Genomic DNA, 18,540 nt, shown 5'->3' on the forward strand with positions numbered 1-18,540 from the left:
CCAAACCTCCTCCTACCTTGGTCTGATCTCCCAGCTTTGTTCCCACTTACTTGAGGAGAAATAAAAAAACAAAACAGGACTTATTTTAAAAAGGGCAAGAGTTGGACAGCCACTGGCAGATGCGGGAAGGATCATAAGGAAATGGATTCTAGCTAGTGACATCACCCAGAACTTCACATTTTTAATAAGTACTGATTGACAGACGGAAGGAAGTCAAAGCAAATGCCAAGGGAAGATCTACACGGGCTCAGAGATTTTGAGTTAGAAATGCTCTCCTTCCATCTCTTCCAAAAAGCAAGGCACCTGGGGAAGTCACAGAGTGGTGATTGAGGTTTCTCTGGGGCCTTCTGAGTTCCCAGGCCAGGCCTGCAGGGAGATAAGCTTGGCCCCAGGCACAGCCTCTTCTCTCCTGACATCTTTCTGCCAGATGGTCCCTCTCAAATTCTAGAGGTGCTTGGCCCTCCTGGTTCATGCAACCTGAGCCAGAGAACTTTGGTCCACCAAGTTCCCTCCTCCTCCACCCCTCCAGCCAGCAGGAGCAGGGCCTGGGTGCTGACGGGAAGGGGAGGCCAGGCAGGGGAATGCTTGGTGCCCAAGAAGGCGCTCTGGACCTAAAGCCCTGGCTCCAAGGTATGGAGAGAGCCTTGCCCCTCGGCCAGCTGGCAGCAGGAACCCACACCTTTGGCCTTTTGCCATTTACTGGGTGAATCCCCCTATTACAATCCAGAATCCCAAAAAATTACAAATGTTGTATGAAAACATAATCAGGTTGTGGATTCAATCCGCTAGTAATTGTTAATTGAAAACGAAAGGAGAGGGGGGAAAACACACTTATTTTAAAAAGGGCAAGAGTTGGACAGCCACTGGCAGATGCGGGAAGGATCATAAGGAAATGGATTCTAGCTAGTGACATCACCCAGAACTTCACATTTTTAATAAGTACTGATTGACAGACGGAAGGAAGTCAAAGCAAATGCCAAGGGAAAAATCAGTCCTGCAGGGCCTATGCCTGGGGTGTTGTGCTTTCTTGGGGACCCTCACAGCACATAGCCCCCAAAAACCCAGACTCAGGACTCCCTTTGGTGATCTCCGGGGAGCTGGAGGATGTTGGGGCTCCGTCTCTGCAGTTGAGGCCTACAGGACACCCTGGGAAGGAGACACCTTCTGGAGGGGTTAAGATCCCTGCAAGCCTTCTGCGCTCCGGTGGCCTCCACAGGATTCCCCCAACTCTCCCTCCCCACCCGCTCCCCACCCCCGGAAAAAATAAATAAAAAGCGCTCAGACTGCTGCGAGAGGGGCCCTGCTGTCTGCCTGGAGATCCTGTCCCAATAGGAGCTCTCCCCTTTCCCTGGGCACCCTGGGAGTGTGCCCCCAGATCCCAGCTTCTGGGCTCGGAGAGCACGCTGCCCCCTCCCTCCCGCAGTCCTCAGAGGCCACCCCAGTCCTTCAAAGGGGCGCCCAGCCTGGACCAGCTCCGCACAGTCGGGCGCCGGTATTTGAGCTTTCGTTCTGATAGAAGTTTGGGGAAAACACAGTGCACAGACATTTGAATCGCGTATAGACATGCACATATCCCGGCCACAATTGTTGAGCAGCTGGGTGCGGTGTTCCTGTGGAAACCGCTAGCACCCTAGGTGGGTTGGTGGGACCTGCTGGTATGGTTACACGAGTGCTAAGCGGATGGTGCTCAGGGAGTGCCTGGTTCCGCTGGAGAGCGCGGTGCAACCTGAGGGGCTACGTCCCTTCTGTTTGCAGCCCCGCGCCTCCGGCCTGAATTCCGGGCGCTCCCGCCCCGTCACCCAGTCACCACCCGGCGGACGGCGCACCCGGGACAGGGCAGCTAACGTCCTCTCCGGGCACCCTCCCCTCCCCGGGGAAGGGCGTGGGGTCTGCAAAGGTAGCAGCACACCCCGGGGTCCAAGGCCCCAGGCCCCGACCCAGACCTTTGTCACAAAAGGCAGCTCAGCCTTTACAATACAGCCGTGCGGATGGAGAGGGGCCTGCTCGGTTCTGGGGACCAAACCGTTGCCGGTGCCTGGCGCGCACGGAGGGGAGGGAGCGCGGCCCCTCGGCCTCCGCCCGGGCGCACCCCGCAGGCCGCCCGGCGAGAATCTCCCTGCGCGACCCAGTCGCCTCCCTCGGAGCCGGTGCCGCTGACACGTGTGGCGCTGGATGTAGGCTCCGGGGTGGGAATCCCCGTGGAAGCACCCCCTCCCCACGCTCCCGCTCGGCGCGGGCCCACCCGGGGCGCGTCCGCCTCCCGCCGGCGCCCCGCGCGGGGCCGCGGACAGATGTTCCTGCGGGGCCGGCCGCGGGGAGCCGGGCCGCGGGGAGCCGGGGCGGCGGGCGGCGCTGGCGGGGCTCCGGGCTCCCGGTCGGGGGTGCAGGCAGGCGTGGGGAGGGCGAGGGGATGGAAAGAGGACGCGGGGGGGGGGGGAGTGGGTGGACTAATGATGAAAAAGTCTCCTCCATCCCGGCTCCTTAATTAAATGCATGGAAAGAACCGAGGCGTGCACATCTGGTTTCAATCTGCAGCCCTTTGATGGCATCAAATGTTCTTTTCCCAGATCAGGGCCGGGAGTTCTGGGCTAACGGCGGCCGTTTGGAGCCCAGAAACCATTTACACACACTAGGACCCTTTCTCTTCAGTCCAGTCTCTGGGCTATAGGAGAAAAAGGAAGAAAGAAGAAGAAAAAAAAGAAATCTAGTAATCAAGGGAGATGGCGTGTGTGTGTGTGTGTGTGTGTGTGTGTGTGTGTGTGTGTGTTTAAGGAACATAAAACGCCACAAATAAGCACTTAATATTTTACTTACTCATATAGTAACTCATTTCTAATGAGACTATTAAAGCTGTTACCAAATTCCAACAGGTCATGAAAAAAAAATCCCTGGGCACCTCCTTGTCCTCTGTCAGGTTAGGGCTCAGCAGACAGACGGCAGAGCATTGTCTGTCCACTTCGGTGGGACCCCCCTCCCCTCCGCAAGCCGCGAGGTACCGGGCGGGACCCTGCGCCGCCGCAGCCTCCGCCGGGGAGCGCGCAGCCGGCTCCGCATCCGGGCAGCGCGCCCCTCCGGGTTTAGTCTCTGCCCGGGAGCGACCTTGGCCGCACCAGAAAGGTTAGGAAATTGGGCAGGGGAGGGGGCGGGGGGGGGGGTGAGGAGACGGGGAGCATTTGTGATAGACTTCCAGAGTCCTTTCCTCCAGCTAAATAAATATGTAGATTTCCTACCGCCCCGGCGGGGGTAGGGGTGGGGGTGGAGGGATGGGGGTCGGGGTGGGGGTGGGGGGTGGGGGTAGGGGTAGGGGTGGGGGGTGGGGGTAGGGGGGGGGAATCCCAGCGGCGCAGAGAGCCTCGGATCGATTCGGTGCCTTCCGATCGCCCCCAATCTGCCCTCGTCCGCGGAAGAGGCGTGGGAGACTCCCATTAGGATCGCTCCGGTACTTTATGGCATTATTTAATAGGTTGTCTCTGGAGGGCCAAACGCAGCCCTCCTGTGCTTTGCTCTCTCCCTCGTTCTCTCTGAGACGCTCCTCCACCGCTCCCCCCACGGCAAAAAAACAACAACAACAAACTCTTAGAACAGCAGGAAACATTAAAAAAAAATGTTTTTTTAAAGGCAGAGAGGGGAGAAAATTTGATGGAGATAGTTGTGGATGGTCTCCAACCAGTTTTCCTACAGCTGCTATCAAAACATGCAAATGAGACTTTTTTCCCCCCAACAGGATCTTAAACGAATCCGGAGGAGTTAACGCGCCGAAGCAAAATAATCTTCGCGTTTGAAGTGACTGTGGGTTTCAGTTTGTCTGTTCTCCCTGTGATACTATTGCGGGGGAATGATAATTAGACCTTTACTTGAAAAATCCAAAGGGGCTCTCTCTCTGCTTTCCTTTCCCTCCCTCTTCCCTGCCCCCTCCCTCCCCTCCCTCTCCCTCTCTCGCTTCCTCCCTCCCTCTCTCTCTCTGGCTCAGATGTTGGCAAAGGGGGTTTTCTTAATCAGACTGTTTTTCGGTCCGAGGGAAAAGGAGGAAGAGGGAGATTGTGATGGAGAAAGGGGGTCTGTAAATCGTCAGGCACCGCACAAAGGCTTTGCCACGTAATTACAGGCTCCTATTAAGTCGAGATCTGCCCTCCCAGGGGTCTCCAATTTTCTTGTATTCCCTACAAAGCGTCCTCTGCATGCCAGTTTGTGCCTTTTGAAGTGCCAGAGAGCTTCTTGATCCAACTGAGAAGGAAAAGGAGCTGAGCAAGAAGAGGGGGAGAGAGAAGAGGAAGGGGGGAACCCACCGCCACCACCCTCCTTCGGACTCCGAAGCCCTTTCCCCTCCTCCTTCCTCACGGAAAGTAAAGTGAGAATCCTGCGCTCCAGTACATCTGCAAGACATCACCCTCTCCTCCTGAAACTTTAGTCACTCCTGAGAATCCGCAGGAGTGCGGAGAGGGGGAACACGCTTTCTTGAAGATGTTTTAAAGCTGGGACAAGCCTTCTTCTGTTGGTGCTTGAACTCTTGCCTGGGAATAACTTTTTTAGCCTTAAAAAAAAAAACACCCACTTTGATTCTTCTCTCCCACCCCTTCTCCTCTCTTCTTGTGTTTGCCTAACTCCCCCGCCCTGCTGGCTTCCCCTCTCTCCTCTCTCCCCCTTACTATTATTTTTAGTGTGTGCGTGTGGACGCTTTTGGAGAGAGAGGTGGAAGGAATTCTTTTCTCCTGACTTGAACGGAGGGTGACTGTCGGACTTTATTTTTTTGGTGTGGGTTATCTCCTTGGATCGCGCCGGACTTGGCCTCGGGAAGGCAGCCGAGGCTGTCAGAGGCGGCGGCGGGAGAGCGCTCTGCTCTGTACCAGGGGTCCCCCGCCCTCTTTCCACTTTTTTTCTTCCCCCCTGATCTTCCCCTCCTTCTCTCTCTCTCTCTCTCTCTCTCTCTCTCTCTCTCTCTCTCTCTCTCTCTCTCTCCTCTCCACTCCCCCTCTCTCTTCCCCACTCGGCTCCTCTCCCCCCTCGCGCCCACAGCGTTTGGTGTTGATTCGAGCGGGAAGAGGGGGGTGGGTGGGATCCGAGGGGGAGACCATGACCTCCAGCTACGGGCACGTCCTGGAGCGGCAGCCGGCGCTGGGCGGCCGCTTGGACAGCCCGGGCAACCTCGACACCCTGCAGGCGAAGAAGAACTTCTCCGTCAGTCACCTGCTCGACCTGGAGGAGGCCGGCGACATGGTGGCGGCGCAGGCGGACGAGAGCGTGGGCGAGGCGGGCCGCAGCCTGCTGGAGTCGCCGGGGCTCACCAGCGGCAGCGACACCCCGCAGCAGGACAGTGAGTGCGGGCCGGCGGGTCTGGCACCGAGGGCGGGGGCCGGGGGGAAGCAGTGGCCGGAGGAAGGGCCGGAGGAGAGAAGGGGGCTCCTCTGAAGGTGTCGCCAGGGCAGTCGGCCGGGGTCAGGAGCACCGAGGCCGCTGCACCGTCCCCGTCCCCAGCGAGCAAGGCGGCGCGACCTCCCCGCCGGAGGGCGGCCGGGCTGGGAAGGGTGCACACGGGAGGAGCCCGCCCTGTTTGCGGTGAAGACGCCGTGCGGGGGACGGGAGGGCTTCTGCCAGCGCTGGGTGCGGTGAGGGGGCCGCAGGGACAGAGGCGGACAGAGGGACAGAGCACGGGGCTCGGGGGCTGCGCTGGAGCGCCCGGACAGCCTCCTGAGCTGCCCTCCGCCCCCTCCACCTGCACCTGGGGGGCGGGGGTGGAGAGCCTGGCACAGTCAAACGCCTGAATGAATGACTCCTCTGGTGTGAAACCCAGCCCCTGACCCGCAAGATCCCGTGCGAGATGCGCAGGGCAAGCTGGGCTCTCATGCGGAGCCCGGGTCACTGTGGAGGAGTTCCCCCATGGGCATCAAAACCTCCGGGGAATTGCAGCGCGGTCTCCCTTCCCCATCCTCCCGGGACTGGCAGTAGTGCCCCCAGGAATATGGCCCTCTGTGATTAACCAAGCTTTAAAGCGTGACTCTAACGGACCTGACACCTAGCTCATCCCAGGTGACCTGGGGCGGGAGAGCTCCTCCTTGGGGTCTGCAGGAGCCTAGCTGTGGCCGGGAGTTTTAAAAGGCGGCGGATCTCTGTCCCTGTCACTATTTGCCAACTGCTATTTTGTCTTCCAATTTGGAACTTGTGGAACTGGGCATTCTGTGACTTTCAAAGACATGGCCAATGTCAGACTTTCAGAAAATAGACAAACTAGACCCAGAAACAGCTGGAGGCGAGGCCTGGGCAAAGCAGTGGGAGCCCCCAAGGGGAGGGAGCGGGACCCCCACTCTTCCTCGGTCCCGGCGTGGGCTCCCTGCAGCGGGTTTTAGCCAGAATAGAATTGGGACCTATGTACTCGCAGAGGCAGAGGGCCGGCTGCGGGGCGTCTGGCCTGGCCTGTCCCTAGGGAACGATGGCCAACTCTGAGGGTGAAGACCGGTGTCCCCAACTGTAGGTAAGGGCCAGGCACAGAGGCAGGGGTTCCTCTGGCAGCCGACAGTGGATAGTGGGTAGTGGTGCTGGGTACTGCTCTTGTTGCACACACAGGTATCGTTCATTGTCTGCGTAGACACTTTTAGCTCCAAGAAAATGCACCGTATAATGATATTATTCTTTTTAAAGGTTTACTAGGGAACATTTAAACGCATGAGGAATAGGGAGAATAGTATTCCATACGTCCATGCACCTATTGCCCAGCTTCGGCATTTCTGCACATTCTGGCCTTGTTTCCCATGGCTAACGACCAATTCCAAAAGCTATCGCCATTCAGAGCCCAGGAGGTTGGACCCACCACAGAAAACAGAGTGGAGAAGAGAGTGCTGCTTAGAGGAGGGTGGGGCGCGCCTGTCCAGCCCGAAGTGTGAGCAGAGGGCTTGCAAAGCAGGCCCAAGGCCCCGGGCCACAGCAGGCTCACGGCACAGGCGGGCAGCTGTGGGCACAGGGTGCCGCAGAGCGAGGCTGGGCCAAGGAGGCTGCCTGGGAAGCGCCCTCAAGCCCAGGCGAAGGCTGTGCCTGAGGTGGAGGAAGGCGACCGGGCAGCTCCTGAGACCCATGCCTCTCGCCGCCCAGGCCTGTCGCTGCCCACGTGGCATCTGCTGGGGGCAGGAGGACCAGCAAAGAGCAGTGGGCTCAGCTGGGGACTGTGTCGGAGGGAAAGGGATGGGAGCTGCAGGAACCTGCCTGCTTGGTAACTGTGCACACCTCAGAGAATGCAGTACCAAGGCCCTTGGGGAGCAGCGGACCGGAAAGGAAACGGAGGTTTCCAGCCCAGCCAGGGAGAGGACGGTGAGGAAGGGTGGTCCATAGAGTTACGAAAGGAGGTAGCAGAAAGCAGAGCTGAGGTGATGGGGGGGGAAAATCACCTTCACCTGGGGCCACACACACACACAGGCTTAGTTTTCTTAGATTTCTAGAGATGTCAAGAGGCCTATTCTAACAAATAGTTGTTGCTCTTAGAAATAATGTTCCCTTGTCCTTCTCCATCATCTCTGGAGTGAAGGGGAGGACCTTTGCCCTCGGTTCTCGGGCCTCCCTCAGGAGTTGCCCAGAAGGTGGTTGTGGGCTACCTGGAAGCGGCACAGGCTGGGCCTCCAGTCTGGGGGAGACAGTGGCCAGAGACCAGAGGAGTCTCCAGGCTGGGCTAGAGCTGGGCTCTGAGCCCGCCAAGGGCAGAGGCCTCACCAAGAGTCAGGCGCTTCCTGCAGCCTGCTGGGAGGCCCCTCCAGACTGAGACCTGAAGAGAATCTCCTTCGGAGAGATGGGGAGCCTTCTGAGACACCTTTTATTCTCCCAGCCATATGGAAACAGGTCCTTCCTAAAGTTTCTTTAGGCTGAAATTGGTAAAACAAACTCCATTTACACTTGCACCTTTAGATCATTAATGTTACAAATTTTTGAATTACAACCTGGGCAAGGAACTGCTAAGTGTCCTGTCCAAAGAGAGGGCTCCTGCTGATCTGCACACCCACCCCCTGGAATTCTGTTTCCCTGGTGGTTGAGATTCGCTCCCCTTTCTTTCCTGCACTACGGATTCTCCCAGCCCGTGAGTTTCTAAAACGTTTAGGTTCCAATACCTTAAGGGTTTAAGGAAACGGTTCTTTAACACTGTTGGGAACGCAGTGGCTAGTGGGGGAGTGTGGAGTGTGAAGGGGGGTAGTGGTGTTAGATCGGCGGCAGTCAGGGAAAGGAAAGAGGAACAGGTCATAAAACAGGCAGACTACTCCTAGGAGGACTGTGCATCCCGCTGTCATTTCTTAATCTGAACTTCTGCAAACTCTTAAAAAAAAAAAAAAAAACCTGCCTTCCATGTTCCCAGCCTCTAAATTAGTGAAACCAGATTGTCCTAATAAGACCTTTTGTTGGAAACACATGTAGTCATAAAAAGGTAGACGGAAAGTCAATTAGACACGCGCGCGCACACGCACACACTCACAGGCCGGCGCTAAGTGTGCGCCGCCGGACGCAGCTGGGGCCTGGCCAGGGCGGATGGAAAGCAGCACAGAGGCCGGGAAATGGATTTGTCACAAAGGGAGAGGTGTAAACGCGGCCCGGGGACTCAGCGCCCAATCCCTCCGCCACACCACACACCAGGCCCACCTCTGCCAGCCAGTCCCCGTGCGATAAACTCCTAGGGGAGCTTGGACATCCCCGAGGCGCGCTGCCTTTAGAATTGCATCAGAATATCCATTTCCCCGGAGTCTCAGCGTTTACAGACTTCTGCGGTGCAAGGAGTTCTGGGGCGCCATCCTGGGACCCAGAGCGCGGGTGGCACTCTGAATTTGAGCCTCCATGATCTCCCCTCGATGGGGAGTCAAGAAAACGCATCGTTTGAAGGGTAGCCAGGGAAGAAAATCTCTTTAGAGGAGGTTCTAAAATCTAGGATCACGGGGAGGGAGTGTCACTGAGTCCCCAAAGTCAAGGTCAGAGCAGAGGTGGAGAATCCTGTTTTATCTTACACGCAGGGGCAGGGGCTGGATTGCCTCCGTCCCTTAAGTTAATTTTGGGAAAACGGACAGGCTGGTGACTTCCACCTTCTTGGAGCCAAGCACCGCTTGGAGTTTGCAGTGTTGGGAAGGAAGGTGGGACACTCAGTTCGAGGCCCCAGGCTGCCAATGCTCCCTGCTCCAGATCCCCCAACCCTAAGGAACAGTTGCTGCCTCCACGTCCATTTCTCAGCTCGGGCCCTTTCCGAGGCCCGAGAGCCTCTCCCGCAGTTCAGGCGGCGTCCCGTCCCAGAAGCTCGCCCTGAAGCTGGGCGGCCTCAGCCTTCCGCGCTCAGGTCGGAGAAGAGAGGCGTCAGGCGGGCAGCAGCAGGTCACAAGGGTCCCTGTAGTTTCTTCAGCTTCCCAGGGCCTTGTTTTAGATTTTACAACCCGAGTGAATAAATCATCTCCAAACCAACAAGGTACCACCCACCCACGCCACCCCACTCCACGCAAACCCCCCAATCCCAACCCCCCAGCAACTTCAGAAACGCATCTTCCTACCCCGCTGGGTCGGAGTTCTGAACGTCGCCCCAACAGCAGCCACCTCCTGGATGCTTTTTCACGTTTAAAAGGCATCAGTAGGTTTTCAGCCAGGAGGGTCTCTAAACTAATTGGATTCCTACTTAAAAAGACATTGTTTCTTTCACAATTCCTCCCCTCCTGCAGCAGAGAACCCCACCAAAAGCTGACACCCGGCTCCTGGAAAATCTCCATCACAGAGGCCGACGGCCCCGGGGGTACCGCGGGCGGCGGGATGCTGCAAGTCTGTGCGAAGCGAGAGAGGGTCTTTGCTTGCCGCCCGCTCTTGGTAGCACGGTTCACAAAAATACGTATTTCTTTTTTTACCCTTTCCGAGAGAAGGAGTCAGCAAAAACTTTAGGCAGTACAATTTTTAGAAATGAAGGAGACAAGGCTTGCGTCTTGCTTTTTTTTAAAAAATAGAAGAGAAGAGTGTTTGGGTAAAGAATCTCCGGGAAGAAAAAGTGAAATGGGGAGGGGAGGGGGGTTTAGCATCCTCCAAGCGATTCCTAAATTCACATAACGGGATCCTCAGAGTATTCTTCTGCGCCAGAGTTAGGCATTTACGGGAACTATTCGATAAGGGGACAACTCCTTGCGGCCTCTTGGTATCCAGACACTTACCTGAGCGCACACGCTGTCCCTGCAATCCCTGGGCACTCTCTGTGGAGTATCCTGCGGCTTAATTTGATGCAGGGGCCCCAATCCCACTGCACAGATGTCCTTTATCTCCCTTTTCAATAATACTAAGAGGATGCATTTGACAGCGCTATTAGAATTTGGATTCTTGTAAAATCGAATCGCTCAGTGAGCAAGCTAACAACACTCAATTAAAAACCAACCGTCTCAAACAGCAATAGTAATATCCACCAAGTGCCACGGCCTCCTCTTCTCTACGTAGGCTGTTTCTTATTAAACCAATCAATACGGAGACGGAGACGCACTGAGGAGACATCTGAGGAGGGACAGTCATCGTGCTGGGGGATCAGCGTTTGTTTCCCATGTGCACACGTTTTTGAGTAAGAAGTCTCTCCAATGGTCTTAATCTCAGTTGATCCCTGGTGTTATTTGTCTAATCTAGTAAGGCGGCCCGGAGGAAGTGGTCTTAGAGAGAATTTCGGGCCATCTATCGATTTTAGGTTTAAGACTTAAAAAATCACTACGATTCACTTGTCCTGGAACCACTTTTCTTGATGAAAAAAAAATATCTGGGAAGCTGATTACAGGGACGATGGCCACTCCATAGGGACGGGAGGGGAACAACGCACAAAGGGTGGTCGGCGAAGGAAACTTTATGAAAGAAAATAAAGAAAACATGTCAGAACAAATCCATCACACACACGTGACTTCTCAGAAGAGTCTGAGGAAGGATTCTGTTGTTCCTGAAGTTCTCACGTATAGGATTCCTTAAAGGTCTTAGTTATGCCCCAAATGCAGCCCTGGGTACGGGATGTCCGGCTCCTTTTCTACACCAAGTAATGAGGGAGCTATGATTCCCAAGAACTATGGGGCTTATTTTTACCAATAGTGATTCCCCCAGACTCAGCTCCAAATGAGAAATAAATTTGTAAAAATGTGTATTTATTCGAATCCCCAAGATCTGAGTTCTGAGAAAGGACAAGGTCATGTTCTCTGGTTCCTATTTGGTCTACTTTCCTGGAGTTGTTTGCGAGTGATTCGGAATTTTCTTAACAGCAGGCAGCGTGGGGAGACTGCATGGCAATTCCTAGGTGGGAATAGATATTTCTGGGGCCTGAACAGCAGGGATCTTTGAATCTCATCTCTTGGGGAGTGGGACTGGGAAGGGAGTAAAATAGGATGAGGGGAAATTAATTCAGTAATTTAGTGAATTTAACTTTTAAAACACAGCCCATAAAATCTTAGATTTTAATGATCTCCATGTTGGGCAGGAAAAGATGCAAGCACCCCTAGCCCACCTCTGCCCTTGGCCTCCCAGTTTGGGTGGGTGGGATGTACCAGGAATCTGGGCAGGCATGCCTCTAGGGGGCGAATTTCTCCCAGGCCAGGCTGGGACCTACCCTACTTTCAAAAACCCTTGGACTCCTGCAGGAAAGAGAGGCATGCTGGAAGACCCCCCTACACAAGTAGCAAAAGATGGGAAATACCAAAATCGTGAAGACACTCCAGCATAAATAGAGACATGGAGATAGCTGGTAAGGCTGTCTGCCTTTCTCTTTGAAATGAGGGTGTCAGGATTCCAGGGTGAGCTGGAAGGGGCAGGAGGGGAGTGCAGTAAACCACATGAATTTGGTGGGTGCTAGGCCTGGTGCCAAGGTTCCCTGGGGAAGGAGAGGGTTTGACCCTGAAGAGGTAGGTAGACATTTGTGCTTACAAACTTCTAGTATTTAAAGAAAGTGGGGCAGATTTGAGAGCTGCAGTATCAGGGAGGTGCTGCCAAACTTCCACAGAAACCCTCACAGTACCAGGAGTCTCAGATAAGGCAGAACATCAGCCCTCCTAGAGGTGAACCGGGTAACCCTCTTTCCCTCAAAGGAAGAACAATAGGCTGCCTCAAGTATTGGGTGAGACAGGTGGGATGTACAAAAGCATTTGCAAATCCCAAATCTTTCTCTTGGCCTCCACTGCTCCTCCCTTTTGGGGGGTTTCAAAAGTCCCAAAGGACATAAGAGAGTCAATTCTTAATCCCGCTCTGTAAATCTTGAAATGTTCTATTTCTCTTCTTACCACTCCTTGACACTGGAGGCCAACAAGACAAAGCATCGCTGGGAGCTGCAGAGCGGCAGAATGAAAATGTTGTCTTCTTAGTGTAGGTGGTGGTTACTACATACCTCCCAAGATAATCTGAGCTCTGGTGCTCCCGAGAAACAGAAGCACAAGGCCAGGACGGTAAAGGAAATTGCCTTCCCACAAACATTCGTCTGGGAGTAAAAACACTCACCCCAGTCACTTAATTTCTCATCATTAGTCATGTCATTATATTATATTAGAGGACTCACAGTGCTGGAAGGTGGTGCAGTTATAAATAAGCATAAAAAACAGACGGGCACTCTCCCAGTACTGTAAATACATATGAGGAGGCCAACTGTTTTCAAAGGGGATTCAGATATACAACTTCAAGGCTAAGGGGCCCAAGTCCATCAAAATTGGAGCCAGGATATGCTCAGTTTAATCAGCTTGACTATGGGCAAAGTGAAAGGCCTAGCCAGCATTTCAGATATACAGAGAGAACCACGTATTCTCAAGTTTCCTTTATATTTACCCACACAAATTCATGCTAGTCTGCAAAGGGTTTGGTAGCATTGGGTAGGGCTTGGCAGATGGTAGGGGACTTGGTACCCAAGCCTCCTGTCCTTGTCTACTGTCCTCTTCTTTGCATTTTCTGTGCCCCAATTGGTTGTCCAAGACCTCTTTGTTGCAGAGAAATTGCAACAAAGGAGGCCACAGAAGCCCCCTAAATACTATTTTTTTTCAGATTCCTCTGTAAAGGAGACAGCTGTTGAGCTCAATGACAGGACATGCACCAGATCTTTTCATGTATGTTTCTGCTCTGACCATTTATTTATAATAGCCTGGTTAGCAACTTCTTGGGAATTGAGGTTTGGGGACCTGGTTACTGTTCAATTTGTTTTCCAGGTAACACCCAAATATATTAAGTGGAAAGAACCAAAGGAAATAGGTGTTGAATCAAAACCTTGATATCTGGGCATTGACCTATATATCACCATTAATCCAGATTGGGGGGTTGCATTAAATAAGTATTTCCTTTCCATTTTTACCGGTGCTCTTTCCCTAAATCCTGGTCTGAATTACAGCGGTCATATGTCATATAGACAGCAGTAAACCTGTTGTCTGTGCTCCATACATGCTCACCTAGTGACAGAATGAGCTCCTATCTTCAGTGGACTCCCTTTCCAATCTGGCCTAAGTTCTAGGCCCTCTTTCCTCCCCTTCCTGCTTCATACCCTTTGCCTTGGAGATCTCCTTGAGGCCGGCCATTTCAATAACCATCCCTATATTGTTGACTCCCAGCTTATAGCTTCACGGTCCCCTTAAAATTACAGGCTCATATATGTAGCTACCTACCTATGGGACATTTCCATTTGAATACAAAAGTGCTTAGACCTCAAGAACAAGAAAACATGCCACCAAATGAGCTTTCTTTCCCCAATCTGATCCTGTTAGAGCTTTTCCCATCTTCCTGCACCACATCATATGGGCGCAAAACTTAGAAATTTCATTCTTGGCTCCTTCCTTTACACCTCTGTCCAAGCCATTCCCTGATCCCAAGTTTACTTGCTGAAATCACTTGAATCCATCTTCTTTCCAAGCCTCCATGATATCTCCCCTGCATTGCTGTACCAGCCTCCTAAAGCCCTGCATCCATGCTAGCCCTCCTCTGTGTGCAGGTGGCAAACTGAGCAGATATAATAGGTCCTCAAAGAATACTTGCTGAGTGAGTGGATGATAAATGATCGTGTGTTCTTTTACATACTCTTAAAAATCCACGGGTGCCCCCTTCTTTAGAACTCACAATTGCATTCATTCTTTTCTACAGCAAGACCAAATTATTTGTCCTGTTCTTTTTTTTTATTTTTTATTACCCTTTATGTTTCCATCCCTGTCCCAGTAACCTGTCCGTCACACATGTGCAGATCTGACTCTTTCCCCATTTGCCCTAATATGCTCTTGAGCTCTAGTCTTCTTTCTGCTTCTCTGACTTCTGATATGAAATGGCCCATATCAATCCTTGATCCCTTTTCAAAGTTACCCATGCGACCTGTTCCCAACACACTTCTGTGTGACACCCTCCTTGACTACTTCATCTCAGCCCAAGCAAACTCTTCTCTCAGTGCTTTTTGTAGAAATATTCAACACCTCAGCAAATACTGCTTAGTTATTTTCTAAATACTTATGATTATTAATTTATCTTGAGAAATTCTTAAGGTTAGATACTTTTATGGGGGGGGCTTATATAGCAAAGCTGCAGTAAGTAAATAAATAGAGATTTTTTTGGTATAATCTGATTGTGCTGTTTTTGCAATCTCTATCTGCAAGTAATTTCTTTTTAATATAAAAGTAATATCCAAGTGCAACACTGCTTATTTTAGGAATTGTATTATTTTACATTTAAAGGTCTAAATAGGAAAATAATGTCATCTATATATCAACTGTGGTAGACTCAGTTAAAATATAGATGTGCTAAAGTATTATCTTTTGACTTTTACCAATTTTTCTTATTAGCATTCTCGATTCCTGATTTTTCTTTAATTGATGGGGGGAATTTTTAATCCCATTTTCAAAGGTTGTGTTTTCCCCAAATAAAGAAAATACCCAAACATGTAATGGCATGTTTTTTTCTCTGTTCCTGGTAGAATGATGATCAGGTAGGACAGGAACAGATTCCAGGACGCAGAAGTATGCTTTCACAGAGGAAGGAGCATTTATAAAAATTAAAGACAATGCATTTATCTAGCTACAAAGTCTATAGTACCCCAGGCCTTTAGGTAACACGATAATTATGGAGAAAATATAATTTGCTATTAGTTGAGGTTACAACATCTGCCTGATGAATGCAAATATTTTCTTTAGGGAAAAGTATTAACAAGTGGAATGAAATCGTGTAGAAAGAAATTTTAAATGATGAATTAGACGTTGTAATAATTCAGCTTTCTCCTCATGAGAAAGGGGGAACAGAGCGTAATCATCATTTTTGAGGATTAAAAAACCACACTTGCCCAATCAAAATTCCTGCTGGTCCCCTCACTGCCTGTTTCTAAGGGAAGAAAAAGAACCACCCAGTGAGCTCTTTGCTTATACCCAGATGTGCCCTTCAGCGCTCTAATCCTCAAGTTCGAGGAAAGACCATGGGGTGAATCCTCAACACATTTTAGAATGAAACGTAATTTAGTTCATTAATCACAAAAGCTGAAATCTGCAGTTTTGCTAGACACATTTTAAAGGCTGGCTCCCTTCTGGCAAGAAAAAGAATTTTCTCCCTTCGAGTTTGCTCCACGTCTGTTCTCGGCGTCCCTCGGGGAAGGAGATTTTCCCGGGTTTGGTTATTTTAACTCACAATATATGGAGTGCTATTTACATTTATGTCTTCTCTTCCTTTTTCTTCCCTCCAACATTCTTCTTTCCCAAGGTGGTGAGAATATCTGTTGTCGGTGCTGTCTGTGGGGGAGGGGTGTTTTGGTTTTGGTTTTGGTTTGGAGATTCAGGGCTACCTTGAATAGCCAGGATATTCCAGCAGGATTTGGGTAGGCATTAAGTACAATCATTTTAGCTGAATTCACATGCTTACTGCCAGTATCTTTAATTCTTTCCCCTGATTTGTTTTAGTAAATCGATGCATTACTTTGTCTGAAAGGATTAATAATAATAATATGAAAGACAAAGTGAGATTAAATATGAAATTGCTTCACAAACTCCAAGAATATCTACAGATACTATTACATTTTAAAAGGACAATTCTAAGAAGCCAGGAGAGATGGCACAATTCTTGACAGATAAGAAGTCTGTGGCTGATAGGTGACTTGCATCTTTCTCTCCTGACACCACTGTAACCTTTTTCATTATATCCCACCATCTTTGACATCAGCTCACTTCTACGAGATGCCTTATAGTCCAGGGGAACAATACAGAGTTAAGAAAAGGGAGACCAGCCAGCTCTTCACAACACATGGCCGTGTTACACAATCTCTCTTTATGTCTCTGCTCATATTGTTGGCTATAAAGTGGACATGTCACTGCTCTGTCTAGCTTCCTCATGGGAATGGAGGAGGCCAAAAAGATAGTGCATCTGTGAAAATATTTGAGAAATAAAGAACTGAATGTGTATGTGTTATTCTACCATAGGAATCAAATGAAGACTTTTTAAAATTAAGTTATCATATAAAGATCAAAACCCAAGAATACATTTTAGTAAATATATATTCAGACCTCAAAAAAAAGCAAGAACCTTTAGAGTTAAGGACATTAGGAGTTTCAAAGCAGTTCACTTTTTATTCAGAGAATCCTGTGTGAATTTACGGTTGCACAATACACAGTAGACCCCCTTATCTACTGTTTTACTTTTTAGTTTCAGTTCATCATGGTCAGCAGTGGTAAAAAAGAAAAATGTTAAATGGAAAATTCCAGAAATAAATGATTCCCATAAATTTTAAATTGCATGCCATTCTGAGTAGTGGGATGAAATCTCACTGGTCCTGCTCCGTGCCCCTGGGATGTGAATCATCCCTTTATCCAGCATCCACACTGTTGATGTTACTGTTAGTCACCTAGCAGCAGTCCAAGTGATCAGACCCACTGCCTTGGTATTGCAGCAGTGGTGTTCAAGTCTCCCTTATTTTCCTTACTAATGGCCCACAAACACAAGAGTGGTGATGCTGGCTATTTGGATATGCCAACCCAGAAGCTGGGAAGTGCTTCCTTTAAGTGAAAAGGAATGCATATGTAGGGAAAAACATAGTTTATATAGGGTTCGGTACTATCCATGGTTTCAGCCATTCACTGGGGATCTTGGGACATATCCCCTGTGGATAAGGGGGGAGTACTGTAATTGCTGGTTGACTTTAGACAAATCTGTTGTTTGGAATAATGAGATAATGTAAACAAAGGCTTTGATACTCTACTTTTATTCCCAATGAAGGCATCAGCTAGGTGCTTTCCCTTTTCCTGCCCCCACTGCCACAACATCTCTGACAAGAATCAGTTATTCTAGGCTTAGATATATATTCAGTGTGGTTTCCAACCAACGTTTAATGCCACTTAATGTCACTAAAAATTGGAAATATTCCCTACTCCAAAAGTCACACTCTTATAGCATGTCACCCACTGAGTGACCCAGTAGACATCCATTTTTGATCTACAGTTAGAAGCTGATGGCTTGTGATGTTTTAGTGACACTCAAAGGCCACACAGAAGTGCCCAGCAGAGCCAGGAGTCTCGCCCAGAAGTTCCTGGATGTGGTCTTCTCTTTCAGGTCCCCCTTCCCCTCTTTAGCATAAAAGTGATGCACATCGTTTTAAACTTTGAGATGGCACCGACCTTTCATATTCCCATTTGCTTCACCCATCACCATGAACTTGGTAGTGGCTGAAGAGAAATGCCCAACCCCAATTTAGTCACTGAATTTAGTGGAGGATGTATGGCCTGTGCTTAGGACACCAGGTGTCAAGACTTCTTCTCCCACACCACCGCAGCCAGCCAGTTTCCTGGAGACCAACCATGTTCAATTTCCTCCATAAACAGAATTTCTCTAACACAGCACTGTCTCGCCACTCCTCTGAGATTTTGTGTGGTTTACTTAAATTTTTGTACATGAATAATACTCACCATGTTAACTGTGATTATACATAAAGTTGCCATTGTTTTGCCAACTTAGATTTCCTAACCAGTTGAGTAAGATAAACATTCTGTCCTCAGTCTGACATGTGACCTGCTTCCCTATGTATGGCTTTGAAATCTGATAAACCTGGGAGACATGCAGACTGCATTTCTGTATCATGAAGCATCTAGGACTCTATTATTATTTTGTCAAGCAATTAACAATTAAATCTCCCTGGTGTTCTTCGGTAATATGTCAGCATGCCTAGCACTTGTGGTACATGTGAAGGAAATGGATCACCATGGGTGGAGCAGTTAGACAACAGTTTATTGCACAACTAGTGTGCTTGTGTCTAGAGAAGCTGTTTACCATGTGTTTTATGTGCTTTATGCAAGAGAAAGTCAGGTTTTCTCTTAAACATGACCAGTGGGTATTAGAGTCTAGGAGCACAGCTCTGTTGGGAAGATGAATTCTGGCTAAAAATGCTGTTTGTACTTTAGGGGATTCTGTAGAGTTTCTAAATTGGGGGTAGAGATTCTTCGTTGGAGAGCATGGAGTCCTTCCCCATCTAGGAAAACTTTCCCTTGGCCTTTATTGCCTCCCTTTCTTTCTATGTCTCCCCCACATGTGGGTCATTTCTAACTATTGGGAAACAAGGAATAAAAGAAAGGACAGATAAGCTGACTCTCTGCTGTGCTTACGAATTTGATCATA

The 18,540-nt window shown here is 50.1% G+C and overlaps 1 protein-coding gene across 3 annotated transcripts in view; it reads left to right on the forward strand.

Annotated features, from left to right (window-relative positions):
- Window positions 1–3,977: 3,977 nt before the first annotated feature.
- Window positions 3,978–18,540, forward strand: part of PRRX1 (paired related homeobox 1) — an 85,509-nt gene continuing 70,946 nt past the window's right edge. For all 3 annotated transcript variants that reach the window (XM_084865260.1, XM_084865261.1, XM_084865259.1), the window contains exon 1: window positions 3,978–5,311. In XM_084865260.1, coding sequence (XP_084721386.1) covers window positions 5,071–5,311 — 241 coding nt within the window. In that variant the 5' untranslated portion in view covers window positions 3,978–5,070. The remainder of the gene's footprint in view (window positions 5,312–18,540) is intronic.

This window comes from Pipistrellus hanaki, assembly GCF_964339955.1.
Source record: "Pipistrellus hanaki genome assembly, chromosome: 18".
NCBI classification, from domain to species: Eukaryota; Metazoa; Chordata; class Mammalia; order Chiroptera; family Vespertilionidae; genus Pipistrellus; species Pipistrellus hanaki.